Here is a 27,123-nt window from a genome sequence, read left to right as displayed (position 1 = left end):
CATGGACCTGAATGCTGACTGGGAATATTCTGGCACCCTGGCTGTGCTGAAACAGGCTTGTACCTCCACCTACCAAGATGAATGAACATGTAACATGCCTGCTTTAGTTCAAGGGCTGCATATTGTGGAAGACACATCTGTACCTCATCATCAAATAAGTGACAAGTTATCAATGTGAATTTATCATATCCATTTTCATAGTGAATAAGCAGTAACTCAAATTAATAGAGTTAATAGAAATTTTGCTTGCAGAGGGACTGTGTTTTGGATAACAGACTTAATTGCCATTTGGAGTTCGGAGAGAACTGTGTGGTCAGTTTGGTGCATCCTCCTAGATTTTTGGAAAGTGAGGTCAGTTTTTCTTCAAGTGTAAGGGAGAAAAAAAATGGTAAAGGAAAAGCAAAGTGTTTTTGTGGTCAGAGTAGAATGCAGGATATTTCTTCCTGATACTTAACTATAAGGAAAATGTTAAAAGCACTAAAATAACAGACTACTTACTTGAACTTACTTATTGTCCCTGCTTAGGGTGTGATCTGGTAACCCTCAAATGCCTATTACCACTCCTTTAAATAGGGAGATTTGCAGATGATGGGATTGTGGATGAGTGGAATGAAACTTCCTGAAGTGGGTGAGCAGTAGCCTACCCTGACCTGTGCAAAGCAGTAACCAAGAGTATTTGTAATGATTTAGTGAAAGGGTGTAAAGCCAGGGATACCTCCTCCTAAATTTTCTGTTTCCCATTCCAAGAACATCTAGCTAAAAAAGCATTTTCCATTTTCTCCTTTTAAGATTTTTGTGTTTTTTCACAATCATTTCCAGTGCTACCACAAAATGCATTTATCTGTCTCCTAGAAGTGTGATCCATGGCTTTCCTGTTACAGGAGTTTGACAAATTGCTACCTTTTTTCCCCTAAACTTGGAGCTAGTTTGTCCCCAAAACAAAAGGTGATAATTGTTCCCACTCTGTTATTGACAGTGGGCTCGTTTCCTCCAAATGCTGAGATTTTTAGAAATGTTGAGACATGTATCTGATGCCAGTGATCTGCACTGTGATGAGCCTGGCTCTCTGACCTCCAGAGTTTAATCATGGAAAATGAAAGGAAGATAGGATCTTTCCAACCTTTGTTTTGGCAACATATCATGTGCTCTGATTCCTAATTTTATTACACCTTACTTGTTAGAGCACAGAAGAAAATGGCTGTGTAAAAAGTAAAGGTATGTCTCTTCTGCTGGCAAAGTTGAAACTTCATGTGGAATAAAAGTTCAAAGGCAACACCGGATGGATGTGACTAGCAAAAACATGGGTTATAAATGACTTAAATGGTGGATCAGAATGAAAAAGGTTAATTTTCAGATCATTTATTTTCTTTTTCCATGCTATTTTTATGTGGACACCATTCATCAAAGTTCAAAAGTCCTCAATTTACTGTTTACAAAGTGTTTTTAGCAACAGTGGAAATAACCAAAAGAGAATAACATGAACTCTTTGCAAAGTGAAGGGGAGGAAAGTGTGACCGTAATTTACTTTGTGATTCAACACAACATTTCTTGAAATTTTAGGGATCTGCTTACTTAAGTACTTCAAATATGTAAGGTAAAGAGTAAAATTCCTGTTAAGTGGAATGCAGTACAGTCACTGTCAAATGAACTAACAGCATGTGTGTGTGAGAGAATGAATGCATACATTTACAATGCTGCGTATGAGTAAAGAAAGGGAGGTGATAGTCAAATGAAAAACCATCACATCCCTCTATTATTCTGTAGAGGACAGACCAGTTCTGGTCTGGTACCAAAATTAGTGCTCAGTTTTAAATACAGAATTCTGCCTTCCAGGCAGAATAAACTTTAATAGCACTAGGAAAGGAGTCCCCCAGTTTTACTGGTGTCTGATATTTGACTTGCATTGAGGCCCAGCTGGGGGAGAGGGAACTAAGAAACTGAGAAACAACTTCCCTTACTCTGTTTGTGACAGTTTCAAGAAAAGATTTGTGCCTGGTTTATTTAAGTTTTCGGCTTGGCTCAGTTAGGCTCATAAGGGATTGTTTTATATTCTTCTGAAGTAAGTATTCTTCTGTGATTACTCAACACCTCTGAAAGCTGGTTTTATGGTAAGCTATGAGCTAGACTTTGCATTGAACTCTGTACAGCTAAATCTGATTTCCATACTGAACCCCATGGAAATCAGGAGTCTTCTTGGTGCACTCAGATTCTAAATGTGGTTTTAGCGGTGGATAGATACAAGAAGTAGTGAAGTTTATGCCAATTTTTTTGCAACAGGTACCAAATACTTAGTGGATGACAGAAAGGTTTTATCAGTAATTGTTACATTTACTGTTTTTCTTGTTCATCGGTGTCCCTTTCCCAACACCTCTGCTGATGCATCCTTTATAACCAATCGTGTTGTTTGTAATGCATATATGTTAGTGTTGTAAATACACTTCCTATACATGCTGTTAATGTTATTTTCTCCAGTAACATTATGGAAGAAAAAACAGAGCTTGGTGTTGTGCTTCCACCTTATGAGGTTTAAAGAGCTGGAGCCAGCACATTCATATTTGGCATCCTGTTGTGTGCTGTTCAAGGAGAAGGTGTCACAAGCCAAAGCTTGGATGATAGTTATTTTGTGGGAGAGAATCCAAAAGACTATAGTTCTAAAAACTGACAAGCCTTAATGATAGACAAAATAAAACAAACAACATTTTGTATTTAGGGGTAGTGCAGTCAAACATAGACATGGGGGAAAAGAAGTTGGAGAACTGCAGAGGAGCTTTGGTTGTTGCACTTCGGAAGACCAGCAGAGGCATGAATCTTCTCAGCCAGTGAGTGAAAGTCTTCTCTTTCTGCATTTCAGACTGCATTTATTTATTTATTTATTTTGCATCACGGAGTCGATCTTCCAAGCAGCACATTGAATGCAGCCTTCTCACTCCCCTTAATGCTATTCTGGTCATGTAATGGTCAAAGGACATTCAAGAATCCTGGTGTTCATTTGTGCTTCTTTGACACTGTCACTTGTCGCTTACGGTTCCTGAAAAGGAAGGTTAGTCTTTAGGTTTTTGAATGAGATCTGTAACTTTTAATGGTGTGTTGTGACTGTTACTCTGCAAGCTACTTTCTTGCTTAATTCAGTACAAAAAGGGTAAGTGGAAACTAGAAGTTTGAGATTATTGCTTGCTGAATAAATCGGATCTGTGATGTTTGGCCTCTCTGCAGAAACAACCCTGAAAAACTGAAAGCAGAATGAAATGTAAGGCTAGGGTGGGCTTTTTATCCTGGTATAAGGATTCACCCCAGTTTCTGCAAAAGCAGCGCAGGGAAGAAATTGTCTCAGCTAATTTTGCACAACAAAATGAAAATGTGATTGTAGTGTGGCTGGTGTACTTGTGCTACCTTTACTCCAGGTAGCCCAGGTAACAAATGCCCTGTGGAAATGATAGTATTGGCTAGCCACTGAGTATGTACACAAGGCTGCTGTGGTGTTGTATACTGTGCTAGTCTCTGCTGCTTGCTTTCTGCTGCTATGGTTACCTGTCTTAACTAAATAAATGCTATTCTGAGTGTCTGCTATGGGATCTTCCACTTTCATTTTACTGTGTGTATATACTCCTGAAGTCCCAGCATGTTTAATATCTCAGATTGAATGTACAATAACTGGATGAAAGTAAAAGAAAAAGGTTGCTTTTTTTTTTTTTTTTTTTTTTTTTTTTTTTTTTACTGGAGTAAAGCTTCTGTGAATAATGCTGCACAGAATAGGATATTGTCTTTTAAACAATCAACCACATGGGCTTCTTGGACTGTTTGCTCTTTCCCTCTTTCTCTATACTGGATCCGAGGGCTTCTGCATGCCACAAAGCAGAGCTCCATTGTGTGTACTAATATGGCCATAAGTGGAAGCAGGTTGAGGTGGGATTTAGGTTCACTGAATTGTCTTTTCAGTGTGTCTGTCAGTCTTTGCCACTTGCATCAAAAGGATACAGTCAGAACAGCCTTTCAGGGGAAATACTCTCCTCAGCCATTTTTGCACTAAGTCTGGCTATGGGAAGGAGAGGGAGAGGGAGGAGTTAGTTATTTTGAGAATAACTGTATTGTAGCAGGCCAAGTGACAGTTTGGGATTTGTGCTATAGCTTCTGGGTTTTAGGAGACCAGTGCAATTTTGTTCTCTTCCTTTTTAAATCTTTCCTCAAGTCTTTGTACTCATAAAAGTGATTGTGTTATTCAAATAAAGCTTAAAATACTGTCATGGTGGGAAATTCCTAATTATTTGCTTTTGCGTATAGTTCTGTGATATCTTCGCTTTATAAATACTGGTAGTGTACAAGAACAAGAAACAGAAGGTATTGTTCCTGACCCAAAGAACTAAAATTCAGCATATTTAAATGCTTAAATTATTACGTTATTGCATTGCATTATTGCCTACATCACAGGAATAAAGGAACTGCAACAATGTAGCTAAGAAATCTGTAATAGAAGCATTTGCCTGAACAGCACCAAGTTGGATATAGTCCACCAAAATTAAAGCAATTTGGGGCTGTGGTGTCTTATTAAAACCATTGTAAATGTTTTTGACAAGAACCTTGGTTGGATCCAACAATCTCTGGGCAGCCAGCGTGTCAGAGGATTTCTGAGTGCAATATATCACCCTGTCCTGGACTGATAGCTTTGGATAATCCTCTAATTCAAGCGATTGCTTAAATATTTCACTCTGTTTAGAGTTTTGCTCAGTCTATGATGACCTCCTGCCAGAGACCTCAGAGCAAATTTAAAAAAAAGAAAACAGACTGCAGCTGAATAAAATGAGTCTAACTTCATCTGCCCAGGGCCTGGGCTGGGCTCGTGGCTATGGGATCCCAGTGCTGCACCGCTCTGCTAGAGGCAGCTCCTGAGCTATGCTGTTCCTCCGAATTCAGGGATTTCTGCTGAGGCTTTCAGAGAGAATGTAACTGGAAAAAGGCAATTTGGTGTGGGTTTTGCTCTGAGGACACCGAAGCTTCTGCTTGTCCTTGTGTCCGATAGAAGTAACTTCTAGCCAGAGGCTGCTTGTCCTCCATGTGCACCTGCCTTATGCTGCCTTCTCTGCAGGGCAGAGCCCCCCTGCCCCTCTGGGGGCTGGGGCCAGCTTTTGCTCCTGTCCCAGGTCTCAGGTGGCCACATGCTTGTTTAATCCCTTCTGTTAGCCGACAAAGTTAGCATCACTCACAAGTGAGACTTGCAAGAAAGAAGACAAAAGATAATTGCCTTTACTTTTTTCCCCCCCTTTGTTGGCTCCACTCTTTATTGTTCTGAGAAGGAAGATACTCCTTCCCCCCTACCCCCGCCAAAGAATCACAACAATTTTTTGTTTTGTTTTTTCTTTTACAGATCAATTTTGTAGCCTGTCAACTGTTTGCCCTTTTGGCTGCTTTTTGGTTTCGTGTTTACTTGGGTCCCAGTCATGTCAGTTCTGCTGTTCGCCATGCATTTGCCACCCTCTTTGGAATATACTTTGCTGTCTTCTGCTTTGGATGGTGAGTATTTAATCACCAAGTAGACAAGGCTTGGGTGGAAACGTTTTTAAAGTTCATATCAGGTTTTCTGGATTACTTCTTTTTAGTCTTGAGGCGCTTTTTGTATTGCAATCCTGGAAAAAAAAAGCCAAAAATTCCTACCAATGTAACCATCCTAAACCCTCAAATAAAGTGAAATGAGTCATGAAAACATTTGTAAGTGAGGTATTTAATCTATGATGTGCTTGTTTCTGGCAGTTAAAGCCACCAGTCTGCTGTGAAGATATTGGCGTTGGAGAAGCAGCATCCAATTTGGATGTGCACTTTGAGCAAGACTGCTCTTTCTCTGAATCAAACACATTGACAGCATCTTGTCAATAAGTGTTAATCTATGTTGAATGTTCATGCTGTAAAAATGTCATTGTGATAATCCATGTTTACTGATATCCTCATAAGACATAGCATTTCTGTCATTCATGTGGAAAAAATATTCCCTCAATCTGTACTGCCAGCCTCCACCCCCCAGTTACTTAGAAGTTTCTTAAATATTTACTTTATTGTCTTCAAGGTATTCCATACATCTTTTCATCCTGGTGATGATGAACTATGGCATTATGAACATGGCGAGTATTCCAAACATCCACAGGTGAGCTTTTGTGGCTGCAAGTACAGGGCTGCTCCTCTGGGCAACTTCCCTCCTTTCATCCAGAGGCATGAGGGTTTTTTTAGTACCTTCTTCTCTTCTCTCCTGCCTTTCTTGCCCAGTTACTTGCAGGAGTTTTGTTCATTCAGTTACAGAATTGGCTATAATCTCACTTTGTGGGTTTTTTTGCATTGATATATTACATTTCCCTATGAAATTGCTGTGCCCCAAAGCACGCTTTTGCAGGCTTAACAATTTACGCTCATGCCTCTGATTTCTTTAACTTCATGAAGTCATATTGCCCTTGGTATTCTGTCCTTGAGGATGGCTTTTGATAATCCTTTTTAATGTGTTTTCCCTCTTGCTGTATGGCCTCTAGGTATTTTCCAGTTACTCTCAAGTTAGGCATTTCAGTTAAGGTCACTGGTAGCTTAAGTTTGTGATCTATGAAATAAGTCTTGCATTTGTCAGTGGGCTTTGAGCTTGAAAAAGTGACAAGTACTGGACATGTCGTTGCTTTGAAGCAGAGGACTGCAACATCACCAGGAAAAGTTCTAGACCATTGGATCTTCTTTTTCTATACAAATGTCTTGGAGGAAGACACATAAGATATCTGAAGTGTTTTGTCAAGTGAGTGCCTCACTGGACAAAAGGCAGAAGGCACTTTGATATGCAAATGAAAACTACATGGAAATTATGCCTGCTTCTTTCACTGGGTAATAGGAAGTGGATGTGGAAGAACTTCGCTACTCCATAATTTGACCTTCTCAGATGGGTACAACACTCTGTTATAGTTCAGCAAGCAAGAGCCTTTTAAATTGTGCAGGCGGAATTGTTTTATTCCGGTCCTTCTGCAGAGTTAGGACTTTTTTTTTTTTTTTTTTTTTTTTTTTTTTTTTTTTTTTTGTGCAACTGCTCCTTTATAGCAGTCTAGAGGGACTAGCTGGCACTTATTCCCACTTCTTCACTTTTGTGTTGACCTCCCTTAGAGCATGTGGTTAATACTTTGGGTTGGTTTGGGTGTGTTACAGGTGCTTTCTGTCTCTACGCTCCGTGTGGCCGTTTCTGTAGTTGCCTCTGTCTGTCCGAGGAATGCCCACATTCACCGCAGCCTGAACCCAGGAACTGAACCCGGGAACCGAACCCCTTTCTTTGCTTGTCTTCAGGGCCTAATGCTCCGATAATCATCTCCCCTTCTTCTATCACTTCCTGAGGCGGCCCCTCTCTAATACCTAAATGGGAATCCCGTCACTTTATAATGTGTCCAGGATTGTTTAGCAACATGAACTGTAAGTGACAGGCCTCTCTGTAGCAGTCACTAGCGTTTTGCACCAGCAAGATAAGTGTTAATCAAGGAGTTGGGTTTTTTTTCACCCCCTCACAGAGTTCAAAGGCAAAGCCCAGAAATCCAGAGGTAATTAATAATTCAAAAAAAAACCACACCATAGTTGGACAATGTTTATGAAAGAAATGCCAGCCAGAGACCAGAAGAAAAGTAGCTAAAAGTGTGTGTTATTTCTCTCCCAGTCATTGTCCATACCCATCCTTTGGGGAAATACAGGAGTAACTATTCTGGATCAGAGAACTGAACTGCAGGAGCCAAGTCTCCAATACTTACTTAAGTCTTTATAGAGAAGTCGAGGTCGTGGTGGGGAAACAGGCACAGTTTCAACAGGAAACTCCCTCACTCTTACTGTTTAGCCAATTAGTCACAACGGGAGAAATAGCTGTATATTGCAACACAAATTAAGCCACTTTATATAATGCTGTCAGCTACTACTGTGGGATAGTCATATTTTGATTTGAATCAATGTGAAACAGCAATTGAACATGCTGAAAAACCTCAGGAGGACTGGGAAGATTGGGCTAGGTCTTTTCTACTGTATTCCACTAGCCATAGCTTTTGGCAAAATAAGCGTGTATTCAAGCTGCTTGAGCATAAGCTGTTCATATAGAGGGCCTATAAGAATACAGGAAGCTTAACAGCAGGGTTTGGAGACTTGACTTTTTTCCCCAAAATGCAAGTGAAGGTGAGCAAAAGAAATAAGTAAACTACATAGTTTAACCTACATGCTCCTTTACCTGGCTATTTTCTGCTGGGGCACTCTGCAGTGAGGCTGTCGGTCTTCAAGGCCTGTAAGTTGGTGAATTAATCCAGCATCTTCAGTAATGCTCTCAGCTGCAGGAGCGTTTCAGTATGTCTCTCCTTGCCCACCTTCTTCCAGTGTAGGTGCTTTAGACATAAGCATCAAGGCTCATTTTAGGTGCTTCATCCACTGTCAGTTACATGCACCAGGCTGTAGTGGCTTGCCATTGGAGGGATGCCTGTCAGTCTTTGATGAGAGGGAGCCCAAGGACCTTGGTGAGGCTGGGCTGGATGCCAGACTGAGATAAAATAGATATATTCTGCTCTGAACCTCCTGAAGAAGCTGTCTTGTCCCCTCAGTCTGCCTCTCATCCAGCCGTGAGCCATGTGACCTACAGGTTATATTGTGATCCCTGACTTCCCTCATTGTCACTTGCATTGCAGTTTATTGGTCCCCAGGAAAGCAAAGCCCATTTCTCTTATAGCTAGCCATGATCTGACAAAGACCTGGCCCATTTTCAGTCACCTGATGACCCTTTTCCTGATCGGTCCAATTTTGCAATGTGCATTACCAACCTGCCTGGCTTCCACTGCCTCGGCTTTCCTAGGGCTCCTTGGTGTGTGGGCTGCACAGTTTGGTTCCTCTGTAGGTCTTCATATGTTCTCATCTGTGGGGCTAACTCCTCCTGCTGTCGGGAGCTCTGGTGGACTTGGTCCCAGTCCATCTGAGATCTGGGTGACGTAAGCCTTTCATTCTAGTGTCCCAGCTCTCCATCCACTGTCTAGCTTGCTTGGTTTGTTACTCGTCATCTTCTCTCCAGGTTTCCATCTGCTTCTTACCTCCCCAGTATCCTCTTTCCTGCTCTGTCACATGGGGAGAGTAGGTGGGGCAGATGCAACCTTTCCTATAACTTAGACACTGCAATGTGTCCAGTCCTCAGACCATTCAACCCTTATGATGGAAAGTGTCATGCTACCATCCCGCCTATCATATTTTTGTGGTCATCCTGTAAAAACCGAGAGTGAATTTGTCAAGTTCCAGTTAAAGACTGTTTCTGCTGGAAGGTGGCACACTTCAGCATTTAGGGCTGAAAAGAGTAGGCTAAGTGTCATTATCTGCCTTTAAGATACTTTCTCTCTTCTGATTTTGCATCAGCTTGAAATATTTGAGTTTCTGGTAGACCTGAGGAGGGGTTGTACATCTAAATAAAAGGCATTTACAGATAGAAAGGGTAATGGATGATTTCAGCCGCACACATTAAATATCATCTGATTTCAAATACTTGAGTTGGACAAAAATTTTGAAATAATATGTTGGAGTGAGGAACCCTCCATAAAATTGAAATGCTCAAGTTGAAGTGATCTCGTTTCTTCCCCTTGCCCCCCAATATGAGTAGTCTTTTCTGTTATGTTGCAGCAGGGTACACAAAATTATAAGTCCCCCTTTGAAAATTTTTGCTAGAGCTTGTAACATAGATTCAGACTTGTTAACCTAATTTGCAAAAATAAACCCCACAAACCCAATTTGAGTGATTTCAGTTCTTGTTGGTACATGTGTTGGTAACTGTTTGTTCTGTGTATTATGTTTTTAGGTACTCCTTTGTCGTAGCTATGGGATACCTCACGTTGTGCCACATAAGCCGAATATACATATTTCATTATGGTATTCTTACTACAGATTTTTCTGGGTGAGTGAGTCTGCAAGCTGGGTCCTGTATCATTTGTTATTAGATAAATTCAGTACATTTTAAAAATAATTCTGATGTTATCTGGGGGGGCTTCTGCAATTTTGCTTGCCTTTAAACTTTTTTTGGCACCTTTTTCTGTTGTTGTTAAAGGAACAAATACTGTGATTCCACAGTGAGTCATTGTTTCTGCTGTCTTCTTGCTGGGCACTATCTAGTCAGGAAGGTAGAGGTTGGTTAGCTACTCATCTTCCTAAACGCAGCCATCGACCCAGAGTTGTCCTTTCCCCCGTTCTGACTTACCCCTGCATGGGAAGGGGTCCCAGGGTGACCCCAGTGATCTCTGCAGCCCACCAGGGAAGGTGTTCCCCCCCCCCCCCCCCAGGACTCGGGCCGGTGGGAGAGGAGGACTTGAGGGGGTGAGTGGATGGGGGAGCTGGGACATGCACAACCAGCTTAGGGAGAAGGGGATCAGCTTTCATGCTCTGCGCCCGTGTTTCTGTCACTGGGGCAGGTTGTGAGTGTCATTTAAGTAGCACGACTTTGTATTACCATGCATTTCTGGTGGAACAATGTTCTTCATATAAACTGTAGTCTCTCTGTATTTGATTTCACTGAAGCAGTAGAAGATGCCTTGCAAAAAGTATTGATATTTTGTAAAAGAAAGGGAGTCTCATGTCTCAGTGATAGATGCTAGCTAATGTTATACATCTTTCTGAGAAGAAAGCACATTTCTGCATGGTTTAAAATCAGCATATTCCACCTGTTTAATTGAATGTCTGAATGCAGAGTAATTGTTAACATACCATGAAAAACCTCTGTGAACTGGAACAGTAAGTTGTAGATAGATGCCTCTTCCAAGCCGCAGTCTTCTTACAGGCATAGAATAGGAAACTGGAGTTTTTTTGCTGTGTGCATATGTCTCTGTGTGTGTGAGGTGGGGGGGGTTAAGCATTTAAATGCATTCCTAGAAAAAATGATATCTGTTCTTCTGAATCTTTTTTTTTTTTTTTAGGGGAGGGGGCAAAAATGGGAAATTATACATTTAGAGAAAATTTAGTTCTATAATTTTTTCTGCTATTCTTTTAATACACAAAAGCGTGTCCTGAATGAGCATGACATACCAAGAAGTCTATAAATGGGATTGGAATGCTATAGCTGTGTGTGCTGTGAGGCAGAAATGTGTGAGAGCACGCTTTTCTGAATAGAGTGTTCAGAAATGCACTGTGAGGCTTATTAGCTGTCTCTCTCAGAAGACATTTAATAAGGATACAGCGAGACTGGGGGTGGAAGAAGAGGAATGGTGACTGTTTTACAGGCTAAGAAGCATTTTCTGCTTTCTTGATGAAAAGGGAGCTAATTTTATCTAATGATGAGCTCTAGGATAATAATGGGACCAAAAGAACTTAAACTTATTCTCTTACATGTTTTTGTCCTGCAACTTGAAGATAAAAACCAATTCCTAAACTTCAGTCAAACAAAAAACTGTCAAATAGTAAATGGGCGGAAAATGTAGAACAGATGTGAACCACATCTTCATGGTTTATTTTAAAAACTAAGAATAGATAAAAACACTGTATTAATAAAAGCTTGAAGTCCAAAGTGCTCAAGCTCAGGTCAGCCTCATAAATCTGTCTTACAAGCTGTTTTTCTCAGCTGTAAATAATAGATTCCCACTGAGGCCTTATGCACACACCGATATAGGTGTTATGACCCAAAGAGATAAAATATAATCCCTCACCACTGTGTCACCCTATATTAGCAGAAACTGAACTGTGTCTTCTGCATTGTCTCATGACTGATGGCTCCACAGATACTGCATGTGGCAGTCTGGTAGCATTGAAACAGGCTCCTGGCTAGAAGGATGTCCTAAAAAATCTCAGAACTTCAGAGACAACCACGCCAGGATCCACAGAGCAATGCCCATCTCCCTCCAGCCTCCCAGCCTGCTGGGTGAATGCTACTGAGGATACTCTAATAGTGCAAACTACTGAATTTAAGGGAATCATTAAAAGTGAGCAAAAAGCCTGCAATCGTTCTCAGTTATCCTGTGTGGAGAATTTGAGGTCTCAGTTATCCTGTGTGTTTCTGGTGATACCTGATTGCAGGGAGGAGGTGCTAATCCACATCAAGTAGGTGTGTAAGCAGTTCTGGTGTCACCAGCTTTCCAATGTCAGTTCCCTAAAGTGATGAGCCAGATGTTAAATGAATGTTTCTCAATTTCTGTGCTGAAAGCTAGGATATCTCATTTGCTCTCATGACCTGCTTTGCGCACTTAATAGTTTGCATGCATAATCCTTTTGACTTGTGTTTGCAACTGTATTTCTTTGGTTCCATAATAAGTCAGTGGTGCTATTTGTTTTTGATTGCTTTTTTCCCCCTTTTTGAGAATACGGCTTGTAAAAATGCACATAGAGATTGAAGGAGAACAGGTAACTTTTGAGTCGTGTATTAAGTAAACTGGGAAATGGAAGATCAAACTGTGACTCATCACTTCAAGGTCAGGGAGTAAGGAAACTTGTACTGTAATGGTGACTAGTTAATTCTTCTAGGTTATGCAAAGGATAGTTTTGTTCACTGACTTGCACAAACAGGACTATACTCAAGCTGGTTGCAGCAATTACTTTTTTCACATGTTACATTGGAGCTAGGTGAAATGTCCACTTTTTTAGACTATAAGACAGATTTTTGATTGAAAGAAATTCCAGTTTGTTGCACTTGAATTTTGATTTTTTTTAATATTGATTTTTTGAAGTACTTTTATTTATACTCTATCACAAAAATGTGGTGAAATAACTTGGGAATTTTCTTCAACAGATTTCCCATAGAAAACTCGGTTCATTTTTGACTACTAATTGTAAAACAACTTAATGCTATGCTTTCCCCTTAATTCAAATCAGTCTTTGAAAGAAACATGCATATTTTATTTTGCTTGCTTTGCCATGGCATTTATACATTGTACCTGGGAAAACTAAATCCTAACTCTTTCTCTCTTTCTCTCTCTCTCTCTCTCTCTCTCTCATTTCTTCTTCTTTATGCTAAGAGGATTATGCTGGTAAGTTGCCTGGTTTCTTTAAAACTTTATAAAAATGGTAACACTAACATACTTTTTTTTTCCTTTGCATCACAGGCACAGACTGAGTATAGTGATATAGCTTTAGACAGGGATTAGTTTAAAATAAAATCAAAAGATCTTGATTTGGGTTTTTGGAAATTAGTAATAGATATATTTTCAATCTAGCAAACTACATAAGCAAATGCCTTGTGCATGTGATCATCTGGACAGAATTCAGAGGAACTCCTCATCCATATGAAGTTAAGTGTGTCTGCTTTAATCTTTTGCTTGATTGAGACCACAGAGCTTTTTGGTTTCTTCTTTGAATTTCACCCAGTGTCTGAGCAAAATTTCATAGTACTTGCAGTGCATTCAGGGAAGGCGAGGGAGTGATAACCATGTGTATACAGTGAGTTTCTTGGTGCCATTCCTTACAGAAAGAAATTCAGTTTGTGAAAATCACCATAAACACTGGCACTGCTTGCAATCTTGTGTTAGTCTTGGAAGAGAGACTGGAGCCTGAATTGTCAGGGTGACTAAAGCATTTTTTCTCCCTGCAGATGTCAAACCTGTACCTCTTACATTATTTTTTTTGTGGAAATTTCTCTCCAGACCTAGCAGATATCTTCTCACACCAGCTATACTCCAAATGCAAAAGAACAACAGCATTCTTAGCAAACCACTTTGAAAATGCTGGTCATTGAAAGAGCTCTACAGAAAAGCCATATAAGCAGATACTTTAGTAAAAAATGTCACTTCAGGCAGTGAATTCTTGTCTGATGGTTAATGCTTTGTTACTGTTTTTTTTCCCCTCCCAGTGGCTTAGTGTCAACCACAAAAGACAGGAACAAAGTTAATACAGCCAGTTTTTACAATGAAAATGCATTTGCTGATGGAAACAGATACAGATGTACTCTGTTGCTTGCTAAAATGCTGTGCTAAAACACAACACAGAAATACTAACTTTTCCAGTGAGTTTAGTGGGTTGCTTCTACTCCGTTGTCTTTTATATGTATGACGTTATCTTTCAAGCTCATGAAGTACCATACAGTGTTCCTAGTGCTTGTTCCAGGAGCACCAGATGACTTTGGTTCACAGCAGGTCTCCAGGGGCAGGACAGCAGAGCAGGCGGGAGCGGGTGCGGAGTGAGCAGCCGTAGCCCAGGGCAGGACGCTGCTCATAAAACTCTGCCCCAGAAGGGGAAAAACGGGCCCTTTTCCATGCCCACTGCTAAGCATTTATCCACTTGAAACTGCACTGAGATCACTTACCATTGGTTACACAGATGTTCTGGAAGAGCCACAAGATGGGAATTGCCAATTAGCCAAATTTCACCTAGCGAGTCAGTACTAGAAAGCTCCATATCTAGTAAGTCCTGGGGCGCTTCTCCAGGAATCAGTGTTCTTTGGAGTAAAGTATTTCTCTCCTGAAGGTCTAAGAAGCACTGTTCATCAGCTTTCACCAAAAAAAAAACCCAAAACATGAAGCAAATTGGAAATTGCTTGGGAGGCGTGAGCATGTTTGATGAAATATTTTCCCCCCTGCGTGCTTCAGCACATCTGCGGTTTTCGGTTGAAACGGGAATTAACAGCCTGTTGCCAGCGAAGCATCATGGTGTCCTGGCCCAGTGACCCCCTCAGCACTGCCATCACTGCCGTAGCGGGGGCTCCCTGGGTGAGGTTTCCATATGGATTTCAAAGCTGTGGAGATAAACCTGAAATAAATGTTTGCTGGTTTGGGCTCTTGTCTGCAATTAGCCTTTTGACTCCACCTACTCTCATAGTTTCCACTGACCTGATTTCACTATTTCTAGCTTGTGCATGCCAGACTCCTCTGCAGAATTACCTCAGGTCAGACAGACTCTGCTTGGAAAATGGCTTTTCTCTTGTAATTGTTAAAGTTAGGCTTACCACAGGATCCTGTCTGAGATATGGGGAAGATCCCCATGGTGAGCTACAAACTGATGCTGACATGCTTAATTCCCCAGGCCCATGCTTCTGGGAAAATTTATTTTCTTGGGACAAGCCATGTTAAAAATGATTTTAACTGATATGTTTTCCTTTGGAAGGTTTAATTAGGGAGGCAAAAACCTGTACTGGTATTCAGCATCCTCTGTAAACTTTCCCATCTTTGTCTTGTCCTGTTGTTTTTCAAGGCATCATTCAAGGCATTTAGGTAAAGACACTATTTTTTTTTATTTGTTGAAATGTATTATTTCATTATTGACTCCCTGGGACAATTTCTTGATTCTTCGTTAAAACTTGGCCCCTATATTCTGTGTGTAGGAGGTACAGTGCAGCAACAACCTGAGATTAAATTCTTTGCCAATATATAAAACACAGAAAGAGGCAAAGTCACAGCACAGGTCGATCTAATTCCACATTTTGGTCCCAGTTTGTAGCTGTGGTGTCTAGTGTGACAGACGAAGAGGGGAGGCTGTGGAGTCAGACAACTTCGCATGTAGCTGCAAAGCATTTGCAAGGTGTTCGGGTGTGACTGGAGTTCACCTGCTCTAGGGTCCAGGCTTCTAAAAATACATGTAATATTCCCAGTGCCCTGTTCCTAGGGGTAGATCTTTGTGCTTCATCTCTAAGTGCAAGTTTAGTAGGTAGAATGTCCTCCTTTTCTCTCTTCCCGCCTCTTCCCGCCTCTTCAATTTCAACCTAATACTTCATGCCACCCCAAGAACCTGTGTATCTCTTCTAAAATGTTGGGGTAAAAAGAAGATTTTGGGGAGATGTACAGAGTTTAAACTCCCCTTCTTGTTTGTAGCTCTTATGACTTTTCCAGTAGAGTCAAAGGTTTAAAATATTAGTATGCGTCAGACAGAAACACTTGACCGTGTGTGATAAGATGCTGCATTTTATGCATTAACTTAATCAATGTTTTATTGCTATTTAAAATTAGAGGTTATCTGAAAGGCTGAACAGAAACAACAATTTAGTACTTCAGTATCACCAAGCTTTAATCACAATTTACATGCTTATTCAGGAAATGATGAAATTTCTTTCACCCCACCCCCACCCCAAATTAAACTGGTTTTGTTTATCTAACTTTTAATATTGATTCCAGACTTATGTTCTCATGCATTGCTCTGCAAATATGGAGGAAGGGATTTTTATTTTAAATGAATGAAAACCATCATCGACTTGCTCTGCGTGTGTGTGTGGTCAGCAGAGACCTGTGGGTCTGGAGGGAGACGTGGAGGGGGCAGAAGGTGGGGTCCCACGCAGCAGGGGCATGCAGGAAGGAGAGGGGGCCCCAGGGTGACTCCTGCCGTGCTGTGCAGTGCCCTTTGCTGCCAACCAAGCCCCCGTCCACCAGCGAGGTACCAGCTGGGGAACAGCAGATGGGCATGGAAGGAGGAAGATGCTCCCTGTTCACCTGAAACCTTGCTTACCCTTTTCCGAAAGGTTTAATGATACCTGATCTCAGTCCTGTGAAAGGTTTAGATGGTGCTGTCAGTTGCTCATGTACAGTAGGTTTCCACCTTCCCAAGTAGGCTATACTGAGTCTGAGTCTTGAAGACTTGTCCTGTTCACTTTTTTTCCTCTCCGGTGCCAGCAGAAGAGAGACCTGGAGGTATTTCAGATAAGTTGTGGGTCACCCTTCCACCCCCAGCATCAGCAGCGTCACTTCTACCATCGCCTGTCTGCTTTGACGTTCGGGTTTGAGAGAGGCAGACTGTACCTCTTTTCTGATTAAACTTATTTGTTCAGCTGGGTTACAGTGTACCATGAATGACTCTATGAATTCCTAATATAGCTAAAAAGAACCTCTCTCCTCCGTGTTTATATGTTGTGTGGCTTTAATGCAGGCTGTACTTGTGCTTCCCTTGATTAATCAGCATGTCAGAATTGTTTGCATTTCGGTTCTCTCTGGCTTACAGTGGGGGGCCCAATTTTCTAAGACAAGTGTCTAAATTTAGGCACTTAAAGGCATACAGTTTTGGCTCTGAGCCTGAGGTTTAAAGTTACCCATTTCTGTATTAACATGAAGTGTTTGCCATTAGAAAGAAACATATGTGACAAATTGAACCAGTTAGTGTTAGTGTTCACCCGTAAAGCTAGAGAGTCAAGCACTGACAAAATAAAAAATCTGTTTGTTGCAGTAGAACTGCTCTTTCATTGAAAGCCTCTGTCTCTCTTAAGGATTAAAAAAAAAAAACTGCTTTTTTTATATGCTTAAAGCTTTGGGATTTACGTATTTTTGAAAGGAAAGCTAAATTTTGTCTGAATGGGAAAACCCACTTGGAGAAATAGGATGTTGAAGATAATGGGGAAAGTAGCTTGTAAGGAAATTTTCAATTGAAAAAATTTGAAAGATGAGTTGGGAAAAATACGGTATGACTGTTTCACAGTCCTGGAGCTCCCTGGACAATGAAAAATCATTATTGGATTTGCCCATTCTTTAGCTGGCATCAGAGCTCTAGATGCCCCAATGAGAGCTGCTACGCAAAGCCTTGGTGACACAGCTGTGTTCCAGATCTGTGTATATCTAAGCCTATTCTGGATTTTAGATACAGGTGTGTATACTGACATTTCAAGAGAAATTTGCTAAAACCATACAAATAGTTTCCTATTAAGAAATCAGTTGCTACTGCACATTCTCTGTTTTTGGGTAGAAAATGCAAATTTGTCCACACAGAGTTACATGTGGAGTCTTGAAACATGTCACCCACATTTAATACAAAAAAATAGAGATCTCTTTCAATGAAGGAATGTCTTTATCTAGTACTCTTGTGTTTACTCTGCTCAGCATATTAATTATCTTTAAAATCAGTCTGATTTTTCACAGTGGGATAATTGGAATGCAAACAGTTAATCTTAGCAATTTGGTTTACATTTGATTATAGCCAGTAGATCAGTTTGAGGAATGATGATTCAGAATCTCTTGAAAATCCCTGCAGAACACTAATATTAGACTGTTATTTTAGACAGAAATATCATTGAATATACCTTTCTTTTTTCTTACCTTGAAAAACTGATGGAAAGATATAGTGCTCAAACTAAAAAAAAAAACCCCAAACTTCAGCATCTTTTCTCTTTTGCTGGATCCCAGAAAATACATTACAACTTGTAAAATGAACAGCTGTACTGTTTGGAATAATCATCTACGTCTCTTTTAAAAAGTTCCCTATACCAGTCAAACTCTGGAAATAGCATGTACACAAATCCTGTTTTTAATTTCAGTGTTGAAAGTATCATTTATGTCCAAGCTGAAAACTCTGTACTGCTTATATTGATCATTTAAAACCAAATCAAAAAACATGCCATTGTATTAATTCCCAATGAAGATAAATCTTTTCTGTGGAACCATAAATAATGCTTTGAATAATTATTTATCCTCATCACCCTTTACAACCTCCTGGCTATTACAATTATGAAGATCTTAGTCACTAGACGGAGATCTGGGTACCATGTGCTGGTGTCTGCAGTGGCAGAGAGATGGGGAGAGGCAGCATTAGTGGGTGCTCTTCACTCACGTTTCCTGGCACGGATCCTTCCAGGGGAGAGGTGTCCAATGCCAGGTTTTGTGTTTAGGGCTCCACAGCCCTTAAAAATTGTATGTGGTCAGCAATTAGCGCTAGAGCCTCTGCCTATGAGGGACTGGCCAGTTTTCCCTGCCATTTCTCCCCCTGATTTCTACTTATACGCCTCTGCCCCAGATGCCTCCTGCACCCTCCTGGGCACCAGCCACTGTTGCCACAGAGCTGAGTTTTGCCTCTTTTTCTGCTCTTCCTCTGATGTGGCAGTTCAGATTTGCCTGTAGTGCTAAGAAGTGCTGAAAAGCCAGATACTGCAAATATGAGTAGTGCTATTGTGTGTAATGGCTATTCCTGCATTGCTTGTTCAGTTGGCCCCAAGGCTGTTGCAGACTGGGAGCTGGCTAATGTTTTCTGGAGCCTGCAGATCTCAGTTGGTCATGTGGCCAGGAGGCAGGTGGGAGACCATGTGCTGTGCTGACAGCTATTCAAATAGGACCATTCGTGTATGGAAATAAGGATGTGTATGTGCAGAATTGACATTGGTTTAGGACAGTGAGGAGGTGAATAGGAGAGTAACCATAAAGGAAGCCAGATACAGCAGTGTTGCCTTCCTGCATTGCATCATATGAGGCTTGAGTTTGGCCTTTGCATAAAAGGGAGCCCAGTGGATTGCAGAAGCTGGGATTTCTTAGAGTGGTGTGATTTCTTCTGGATTGTAATTTGTACTGCTGCAGGATGGGGAGATGTAAAATAAGGCCTTGTGTGCACTTACTAATTCAAAGTTGCAGTGCAAGTTACTGAGGGTTTGTTCTGAATCCAGGCAATTGTTTTCTGCCCACGTTCCTCCTTCAGTTTTATTTGGGTGTTTTCCATTGGCTGCTAATACTGTTATGCTTTTTAAAGACATTCATAAAAAAGTTAGGTTGTAATTTATATTAAAAGACATATAATTGTTGTTTCTGTCTTTGTTATAGTCCATTGATGATAATTACGCAGAAGATCACAACACTTGCATGCCAGCTCCATGATGGTAAGAAAAGAAATCTCTTCCCGTGTCCTGAAGACAGCATCTTTATTCCAATGCATTCTTTGGTTGAATTATGGAGTGGATGAATGTAGTTCAGTGAGTCACTCTATGTGAAGAAAAAAAACGTTCTGTGGAGGAAAACAAGTTATTTCAGGTTTTGATCAGTTCTCTAGAATCAGCTGTCCTTGCAATAATGAAGGCAACTGTTTCCCCATTGGGGGCTCTGTTTCCTTTCCTTCTGTTTCCCAGGTCTGATTTTAGCTAGTATCTGTATTAGCTATTTAGACATTACTGTGCATCTCCATTGAGCTCTCTGAAGCTATTCTGGATTCTTAGATTAAAATCAACCCTCTTATTTGATACATAGGTCCAGGAATTAATGTCAGTGTAGCCAGACTATACTATCACTGAAATATTCAGTGATACAACCCTTTGTGAATTGTGAGAGATGGAATTCAATAGCTTTTTCCCTGTGCAGGAAAAGGCTCAGTTACAGGCAAAATAATCTTACCTTCAGCCTTGCACTGTGCTGTGGCAAGGAGCATTATTATTTTCCAGTAAAATGCCTGTCTCTAATATGGTGTGAAGACTAGAAGTATCAATTGTCATCAGCACTGTTACTGCTTGTCTCTATTGCTGTTCCAGTGTGGACTTCCAATGGTCTGAGGCCCATTAGGTTAAGCCTTGGGTGAGTAAATACATAGTCTGCTCTAGAGTTGTTATGATCTAGGATTTAGGTGGTGGCCACGCTACAGATTGTTGGGGCTGGGGTTTTTCACAGGCCAGGTCTACACGAGTGTCTCCAATACTTTGAGCTGGTGATAGCAGGTGCAGCTTGAAGCTCTGCGGGGGCTACCTGACCTTGTCACTGACCTGTGTGTTGCTGGGGCTTCTCTGCCTCTGTTATTTAAGCTAACCAGCTCAGGTGTCGCTGCATGCCATTGTGGCGTGCAGCCTGGATGTACACTTAGGATATTGGAGGTAAATGAACAGACAGAGAAGAACAGATAACAGCAGAGGCAGGAGCATTTCAAACAAAGTCGATATCCTACAGATTAATGATGGTGGGAAAGGCTCATTACGTTGTGAACGTCCATATATGAAACAGTTGATCAAATGGAGGCAACTTGCGGTTCAAGGACTAGTGAGAAATCTCGATTTGTAAAAAATTTAATGCAGCTGTCCATAAATGGAAACAGGCAAACAAAATACCCAGTCCTTTAAGTAACTAAATGCTTAATTGTTTCCCTGGAACTTGCACCCTTCCAGTATTTACATACAGAAATAGAGGAGAGAGAATGGAAATGAGCAGCTTATCAGCAGTCTTTTTAGGAAACGGGACTTACGTGTGTGTGTGTGCATGCGTATCAGTAATTATGGCCAATACATTGAGAACAGCAGTGTTAATTGATGCCAAGGCCCTGTTCTTGTGAAGATGTATATATGCATGTTCAGCATCGTGTTGTGACTCATCTGGCAGTGAGCTGTTCTGCTGAAGTCAGTGGGATTCCTCATAGTGCTCACAGGTAAAGTTTTAAAGTGAAGGCTTTAAGGTATTTGGTGTTTACACGCTTGCCGTCCTACAAGATTTTTTCCATAGATTTCTTGAGGCAGCGAGTCTGTGCCCTACCTCTGGCCCCAAAGGTCTCATGAACTCAACAGGAAGTTGCCCTTCCGGTCTGGACCTTGTACAGTTCCCAGTTATTACTGATGTGTGTGTTTAGGCTTGCTCCAGGAGCAGACAGCTAGGCTGCTAGTTCGCGCTAGTGGAGCTTCTGTTTCTTGAGAGCCTGTTTCTCTTCCCTTGCCCGGTCATCCTGCTGTGAAATGCTCCATTTCTCAGCACAGAGTCAGTGGGAGGCTTGTGCTAAAATGAGCCAGCAACTTCTGGGAACGGAGGCTTTTCCAGCACAGAGTTGTTAGTAGGGGCTGCTGGGGTGTTGCTACCAGTTGGTGGCATTGCGAAGTGCATTGTGTGTGCGGGAATGCTATGACTGCTCCTGAAAGCACAGCAGGGTGAGAAAGGGGCAGTGAGGTAGGGAACGGGGTAAAGAAGTAAGGTAGAATATGAATAGACTTGACCTGAAAGTTAGGAAGTTGGAACTGTATTACCACTGCCTCTCGCAAAGAAACCCTGAAGCCCGTGGTTTTAGGAACTTTACTTATTATCTGTGGGATAGAAACATAAGCCTTGGCCATGGCTTTCTGTGTTTGGCTTTAGGAAAGGTCTAATGTGACTTTTATTTCTTTCTAGGAATAGGGCGACAAGCTGAGGAACTCACTGCTGAGCAAAATCGGCTTGCTGTAAAGTAAGAATTTAATTCCCCACTTGATTTGTGTTTAATCTCATCTAAAGAAGTTTAGGTTTTTCTTTTTTTTTTTCTCTCTCTCCCTTGTGATGTCAATGCCAACTTAGTAGCACAGCCATGAAAATGTTCCCTACTTTTTTCCAGTCCATGATGGCAAAAAAAGAGCTACCTGCTTTTTCTATTTTCTTGAGCAATTATTAAAAAAAAAAGAAAAAAAAAAGCACAGGGCTTGTGCTTTTATCACCCTGCACTGGCCAATAAAGCGCTGAAGCACTTGGCTGCATCTCAATGAGTTAAATGGATACTCCACCTGCAACAAAAGTGGTCTTTGCTGAATCAACTCCTTAATACTCAGACGAGGGCTGCACTATATGGACTTCTCAGCTGTCTTCTTCTTTCTATCCACGTTGACCCTATTTTTGCACAGTAGAACATTCCTCCTCTGTCACCACACTACTGCATAGTACAAACCCATTCTGGTTGGACTCTTACACTTCAAATGCTGTTTTTCTCTGCCGTAATTCTTGGACCCTGAAGCTTTATTTTTTCCTATCTCCCTCCTAGTCTTTCAAGTTATGTGACTATCTTCTCATTTTTCAGAGGGGGATTGCATATTGGTTATGTATTCAAGTGTCTGTCTTTTTTTTTTTTTTTTTTCCCCCCCCTCTTCCTGTTTTAGTGGAAGTGCAAGATGCAGGTAAATTCTTTTTTGGGAAGAATTAGTGTTACAGCTGTAACTGCTTTTCACCATGAAGTGTTTGTTTAGGCCTAGGGAAGTTGTTTCCTTAGTTTACAAGACAAAAGATTGAACTATCAGAAAATCTGCCTATGAGATTATAAAAGTGAGAAGGGAGTTGTATCTTGAAACGCAAAAATCCTGTAGGAAGACTTATATAACTTTTGCTCCAGCCCTTAGCTGTGTGTCTATTTTTAAGGCTCACAGCATAATGTTGAACTGCACTGGGCCCATGTGACCATACAGTTAGTTCTGGTCCAATTCTCACTAAACAGACTTTTTTCTTTGTACAGTAGATGAGCTCATAATATAAAAGTACATACCAATAGCTCAAATGTCAGTGGCAGACAAATCATAACTAAAGGGTTTTAAATCCCCTTTGGTAATACAGCCTTTTGTCTTCCCTCCTGTTCTTGGTCTGTTTTTGTTTCTCACTCATCCTCTGTACATTCCTTCATGCATTGCTCATGTCTCCCCACCCACCCATATGCAGAATCTGAGTTGAAACTAATGACTTTATTTTTAATCATACTGTAGAGCTCAGAAGCCCAAATCACGGACCTGAGTTTGAAGAACAAAAAGATGATCCTTCCCCTAATTTGCTTGCCACCTACTGCATCTTTCTATCAAATGGTTTCACAAGAGAACATGTCATTCAGAAACTAACATCTACAATAACCAGCAGAGTGAATGCACAAAATCCCTGGCTAAGCCAACTGTTTATTCAAACTAATTCTGCTTCAAAATAAAAGTAGGCAACAGCAAATGTTTAACTGTTGCTTAGATTTTCTGCTAAAAATCTGTGGTTTAGTCTGAATTAATTTTAAGTGGGTTTTAGTTTATGCATATCCATCTGTATCTTGGGCAGAAGAATCTTTAAACACAGTACCCTATTTTTTTTTCCCAACTGGGTAGTCCTCATTGACTTTGGTGACTATCAGCAAGTTCATGGAAAGCACTGTGCATTTGAATGCAGAATTCAAATGGTAGCATCTTCTGTCGCATAAATAAAGCAAGCCCAACACTTTAGAAACTATACTAGTGGTGAAAAGCCTATGTGTCTTTTTTTTAGTCCTGCTAACCTGTAGTATTGACAGTGGATCTTCTTCATTTAACATCTAACAGTAAAACCCCCAGAGGAACCTGTGGAATATGCACTAGCAAAATAGAAATAATGAACAAGATTGCTTTCTTTGACTTTCATCTTCAGCTGTCTTTTGATTTATATGTTTCTTTTCCTCTTACTACCTTTTCCTGTTCATGATGCAATACAGGCAATTACTTCCTTTATTTGCACAGTAGGACAGAATGACTTTTCATTCTGTTCCCATTTATCACACTTCCCATTTTTCAAAAGGCGGAGCTGTACAGGCAGCTGCTTTGAGAAGAGGTGGGTGAGAGCTTCTCTCAGGCCTGACAGTCATTGTGTTAAATACTTCCTGCCTTATAGTTTGCATAAAAATGCAAAATATTGCATTGCACAGCTTGGTCAGACTAGTGTTACTCAGCTTGTGGTCTGCCAGCCGTTACTGGTCCATGCCATATTGGACAAGTGTCCAAAACCAGTTACCAGCTCCTGACCGCTGTTTCTGCTGGCCTGTTCAAATGTTGCAAATCAGTTTGTCTGAGAGTAGATACTTAAATTTATGAGTATTTTTAACTAAAATGTTTCTAATAATAAGATTGCAACTTTTCAAATCAGTAGCATTTTGTTTACCTGTCATTTAAGTACTTCTGCATTACCTTTGTCCTGACTGCCACTTGCCAGTCATTACTGGGATATAAGAGGGGCTGTGCATCATCTTCTCCAAAAAAGATGATTGAGCTTTCAGCTGGCAGGAGGGAGGAGAGAGGTGAGGACTGAAATAGACAGTATGACCAAAAGCACCCATGAAAGCCTTTGCTGTGTTTTTCCTTGTTTTTTAATTCTGTTCTGTGTGGATGTTTTTCACAGGACCAGACCTTCTTTACTGGAGTACTTAAGCTATCTCCTCAATTTTATGAGCATCATAGCTGGGCCTTGCAGCAATTACAAGGATTATATAGCCTTCATCGAAGGGAGGCATGTGCACATGAAACTCTTAGAAGTGAACTGGAAGCAGAAGGGCTATGACAGACTTCCTGATCCTTCTCCAACTGTAAGTTTTAAATTGACAAAGATTTATTCCAAAGGGCAGGAGAGTACAGCTTTGTACATGATTCTCATAGTTATAAGAAGAAAAGCCATTTTTGGATTATCTTCCCATTAAATGTTACTGTATTTTTTTTCTGTAAAGTGGCTGCCATTTTTATCATGAAGTCAAGGGTGAAGGGACTAGTGTTTTCCTCTTGAATTCCCACAGTGTGTTTAGCTTGCAAAACAGGTCATTTGTTAATGAGTGTCTTCTGTTGGGGAATGGGAATGTTCTGCAGGTTCCGATAATTATGAATTATGAATTGCAGTACAACTCCAGACAAAAGAGGAAAACAGGGCATCTTATCAGGAAGAAAAGCTGAATGCTGCCTGTAATGCAGGAGATACCAGGAGTACAGGAATCATGGCTGATCAGAAACTGTAGCTTGTCCAGATGCTTTTCAAGAGACTCTCACACTTTAAGATGACTCAGAGGTCATTTCTTACTTACAAGGCAGAAAAAGATACATGTAACACTAATTTTTTTTTTTTTTCAATGTTATCTGAAGACCACCTTATAAATGACCTTCTTATATGGCAGGATAACGTGAAAACCAGATTTCTCTGCCTTAACTTAAGGTGACACTGAATGTGTAGCTTCCTAAGCAAGTGCAGAATGCCTTCTCTAAAGTGGAGTATGTGCCTATACAGATCTGATTCCTGTCTCACGTGGTTGTATTTCCACAAAAACTTTAGTGGTCAGTCTTCTGATTTATGAGTGAGGCCAGAACCAGGCCCATATTATGTTACATGCAAGTCTGCAGAGAATATTACAATTCTCATTGTAATCAATTTAAAATTAATTACACAGTAGACTTTTACTGAATATGAAGTAGATTCAAAACGAGAACTTGGATCAAAAAAATGCATTGTTGTTTAAATAATATACTTGCACTTCCAAAAGTTGTTATTCTTTTGAGAACATATAAGTCAATTCTTACATAGTACCTCAGTGCCAGATTTATCTTCTTGTATTATGACTGTATCAAGGAATGCTTTCTCCTGGTGCATATTTGAAATCCAGCTTCTAAGTATTGGCATAATTCTGTCAATAATTTCAGTATACAAAAAGCTAGGGAGCAATAACAGAAAGTAGGATGACAGCAGATACCTGTAAGATGTATACTTTTCTGAAAAGGGATTTTTAGCAAGACTTTTGGATGACAGCTGGATGGTAAGACCTATTATTGTCCTGAAAATGAGTGCTTTTGGCTTTCAGGAGAAATCCAGTCTTTTGTTCCAGGAGGTGACAGTGCATACAGGAAAGCTTTCTCCTTTCTGTTGGGGAGTGTTTCCTCTCCCGCCCCCATTTAAGAACTTCCACCAACTGCTGTAGGAATCTCTGATGAAGTTCATGGCCAGCTTCGACTTCTAATTCTCCTTTATACCCGTGGACAGGTAGTTCAGTAAGCCACATTAAACTTAACCTTGTTCTTTGGCCTTCTTTTGTCACCTTTTCTAAATTAATTATTGTGGCCTTTGTTGCCGCTAATTGCATTGGCTTTTGAATCACATTCTTTTCATATGTGGTGAGCACTGCTTTTTTTTTCCCCCTTAAGCAAATACTTCTAATGAATGTTTCATTGTCCTTTGTGCTTTTTAGGGAGCGGTGATGTACAAGCTGTGTATCACACTTGCATCTCTCATTTTGTTCTTGACACTTACCAAGAACTTCCCTGTGGCATATATTATTAATAATGAATTTCTTGAGAAAACATCCTTCTTGTCAAGACTTGGTTACCTGTATGTTGTTACACAGGCAGCAAAGCCAAAGTATTACTTTGCATGGACGTTAGGTAAGCCTGACTGTGTCACTTATTTTTGTCAGTAATAAATCAGTTCATAAATATAGGGATGTGGGTCTGAAAGAGTAATAAATAGGCCCTAGACCTATAATTCTTATGGGAGACATACGCATGTTCCTGTAGGCAGTGAAGCCTACTGAAGTGGGGAGACATCAAAGGTTTTGAAAAATTTGCATAGATTTTCTCCCAGTTTGAGATTCCTGGTCTCTGGAACTTAATCTGCTTCTCAGCTTCTCAGTCAATAAAGTCAATATAGCAATTTCCCCTTACTTAATCTTTTGAAATTATACTGAAATTATTTTTACATGTATTTTTCAGGAAAAAAAAGGTTGCTTCCTCTAAGCCTTGATTTTTATACTTTTTCCATAATCTGCCACTTCTGTCAGTGGGATTGAGAGGTAATCCCGGCTCAGGATTACAAGTATGTAACAGATGTGAACAGACTTCTCTCTTACTGTGGGAAGACTTTTGCCCATGCACCTGTACTAAAAAGCTGTACGGTTGGTGGGAGATGAAGTTAGGTTTTGTCTTGGCATGGTGTGGTCCTGTACACAAATGAGCTTTGAGCAATCGAAAGAAAGGCCTGGAGACCAACAGAGAAGGTGGGTGATAACAGAGGCGGTGGGGAGGAC

At 40.6% G+C, this 27,123-nt stretch overlaps 1 protein-coding gene across 1 annotated transcript in view; it reads left to right on the top strand.

The window, feature by feature from the left end:
- MBOAT1 (membrane bound O-acyltransferase domain containing 1) overlaps positions 1-27,123 on the top strand; it is a 57,957-nt gene that overhangs the window by 18,349 nt on the left and 12,485 nt on the right. The window contains exons 2-8 of the mRNA XM_067292386.1: positions 5,360-5,505; positions 6,053-6,130; positions 9,806-9,901; positions 19,416-19,471; positions 21,723-21,777; positions 24,468-24,651; positions 26,290-26,482. Coding sequence (XP_067148487.1) covers positions 5,360-5,505; positions 6,053-6,130; positions 9,806-9,901; positions 19,416-19,471; positions 21,723-21,777; positions 24,468-24,651; positions 26,290-26,482 — 808 coding nt within the window. The remainder of the gene's footprint in view (positions 1-5,359; positions 5,506-6,052; positions 6,131-9,805; positions 9,902-19,415; positions 19,472-21,722; positions 21,778-24,467; positions 24,652-26,289; positions 26,483-27,123) is intronic.

This window comes from Apteryx mantelli, chromosome 2 (assembly GCF_036417845.1).
Source record: "Apteryx mantelli isolate bAptMan1 chromosome 2, bAptMan1.hap1, whole genome shotgun sequence".
NCBI classification, from domain to species: domain Eukaryota; kingdom Metazoa; phylum Chordata; class Aves; order Apterygiformes; family Apterygidae; genus Apteryx; species Apteryx mantelli.
The sequence above is the reverse complement of the archived record's forward strand: the minus strand, read 5'-3'. Positions and strand labels throughout refer to the sequence as shown.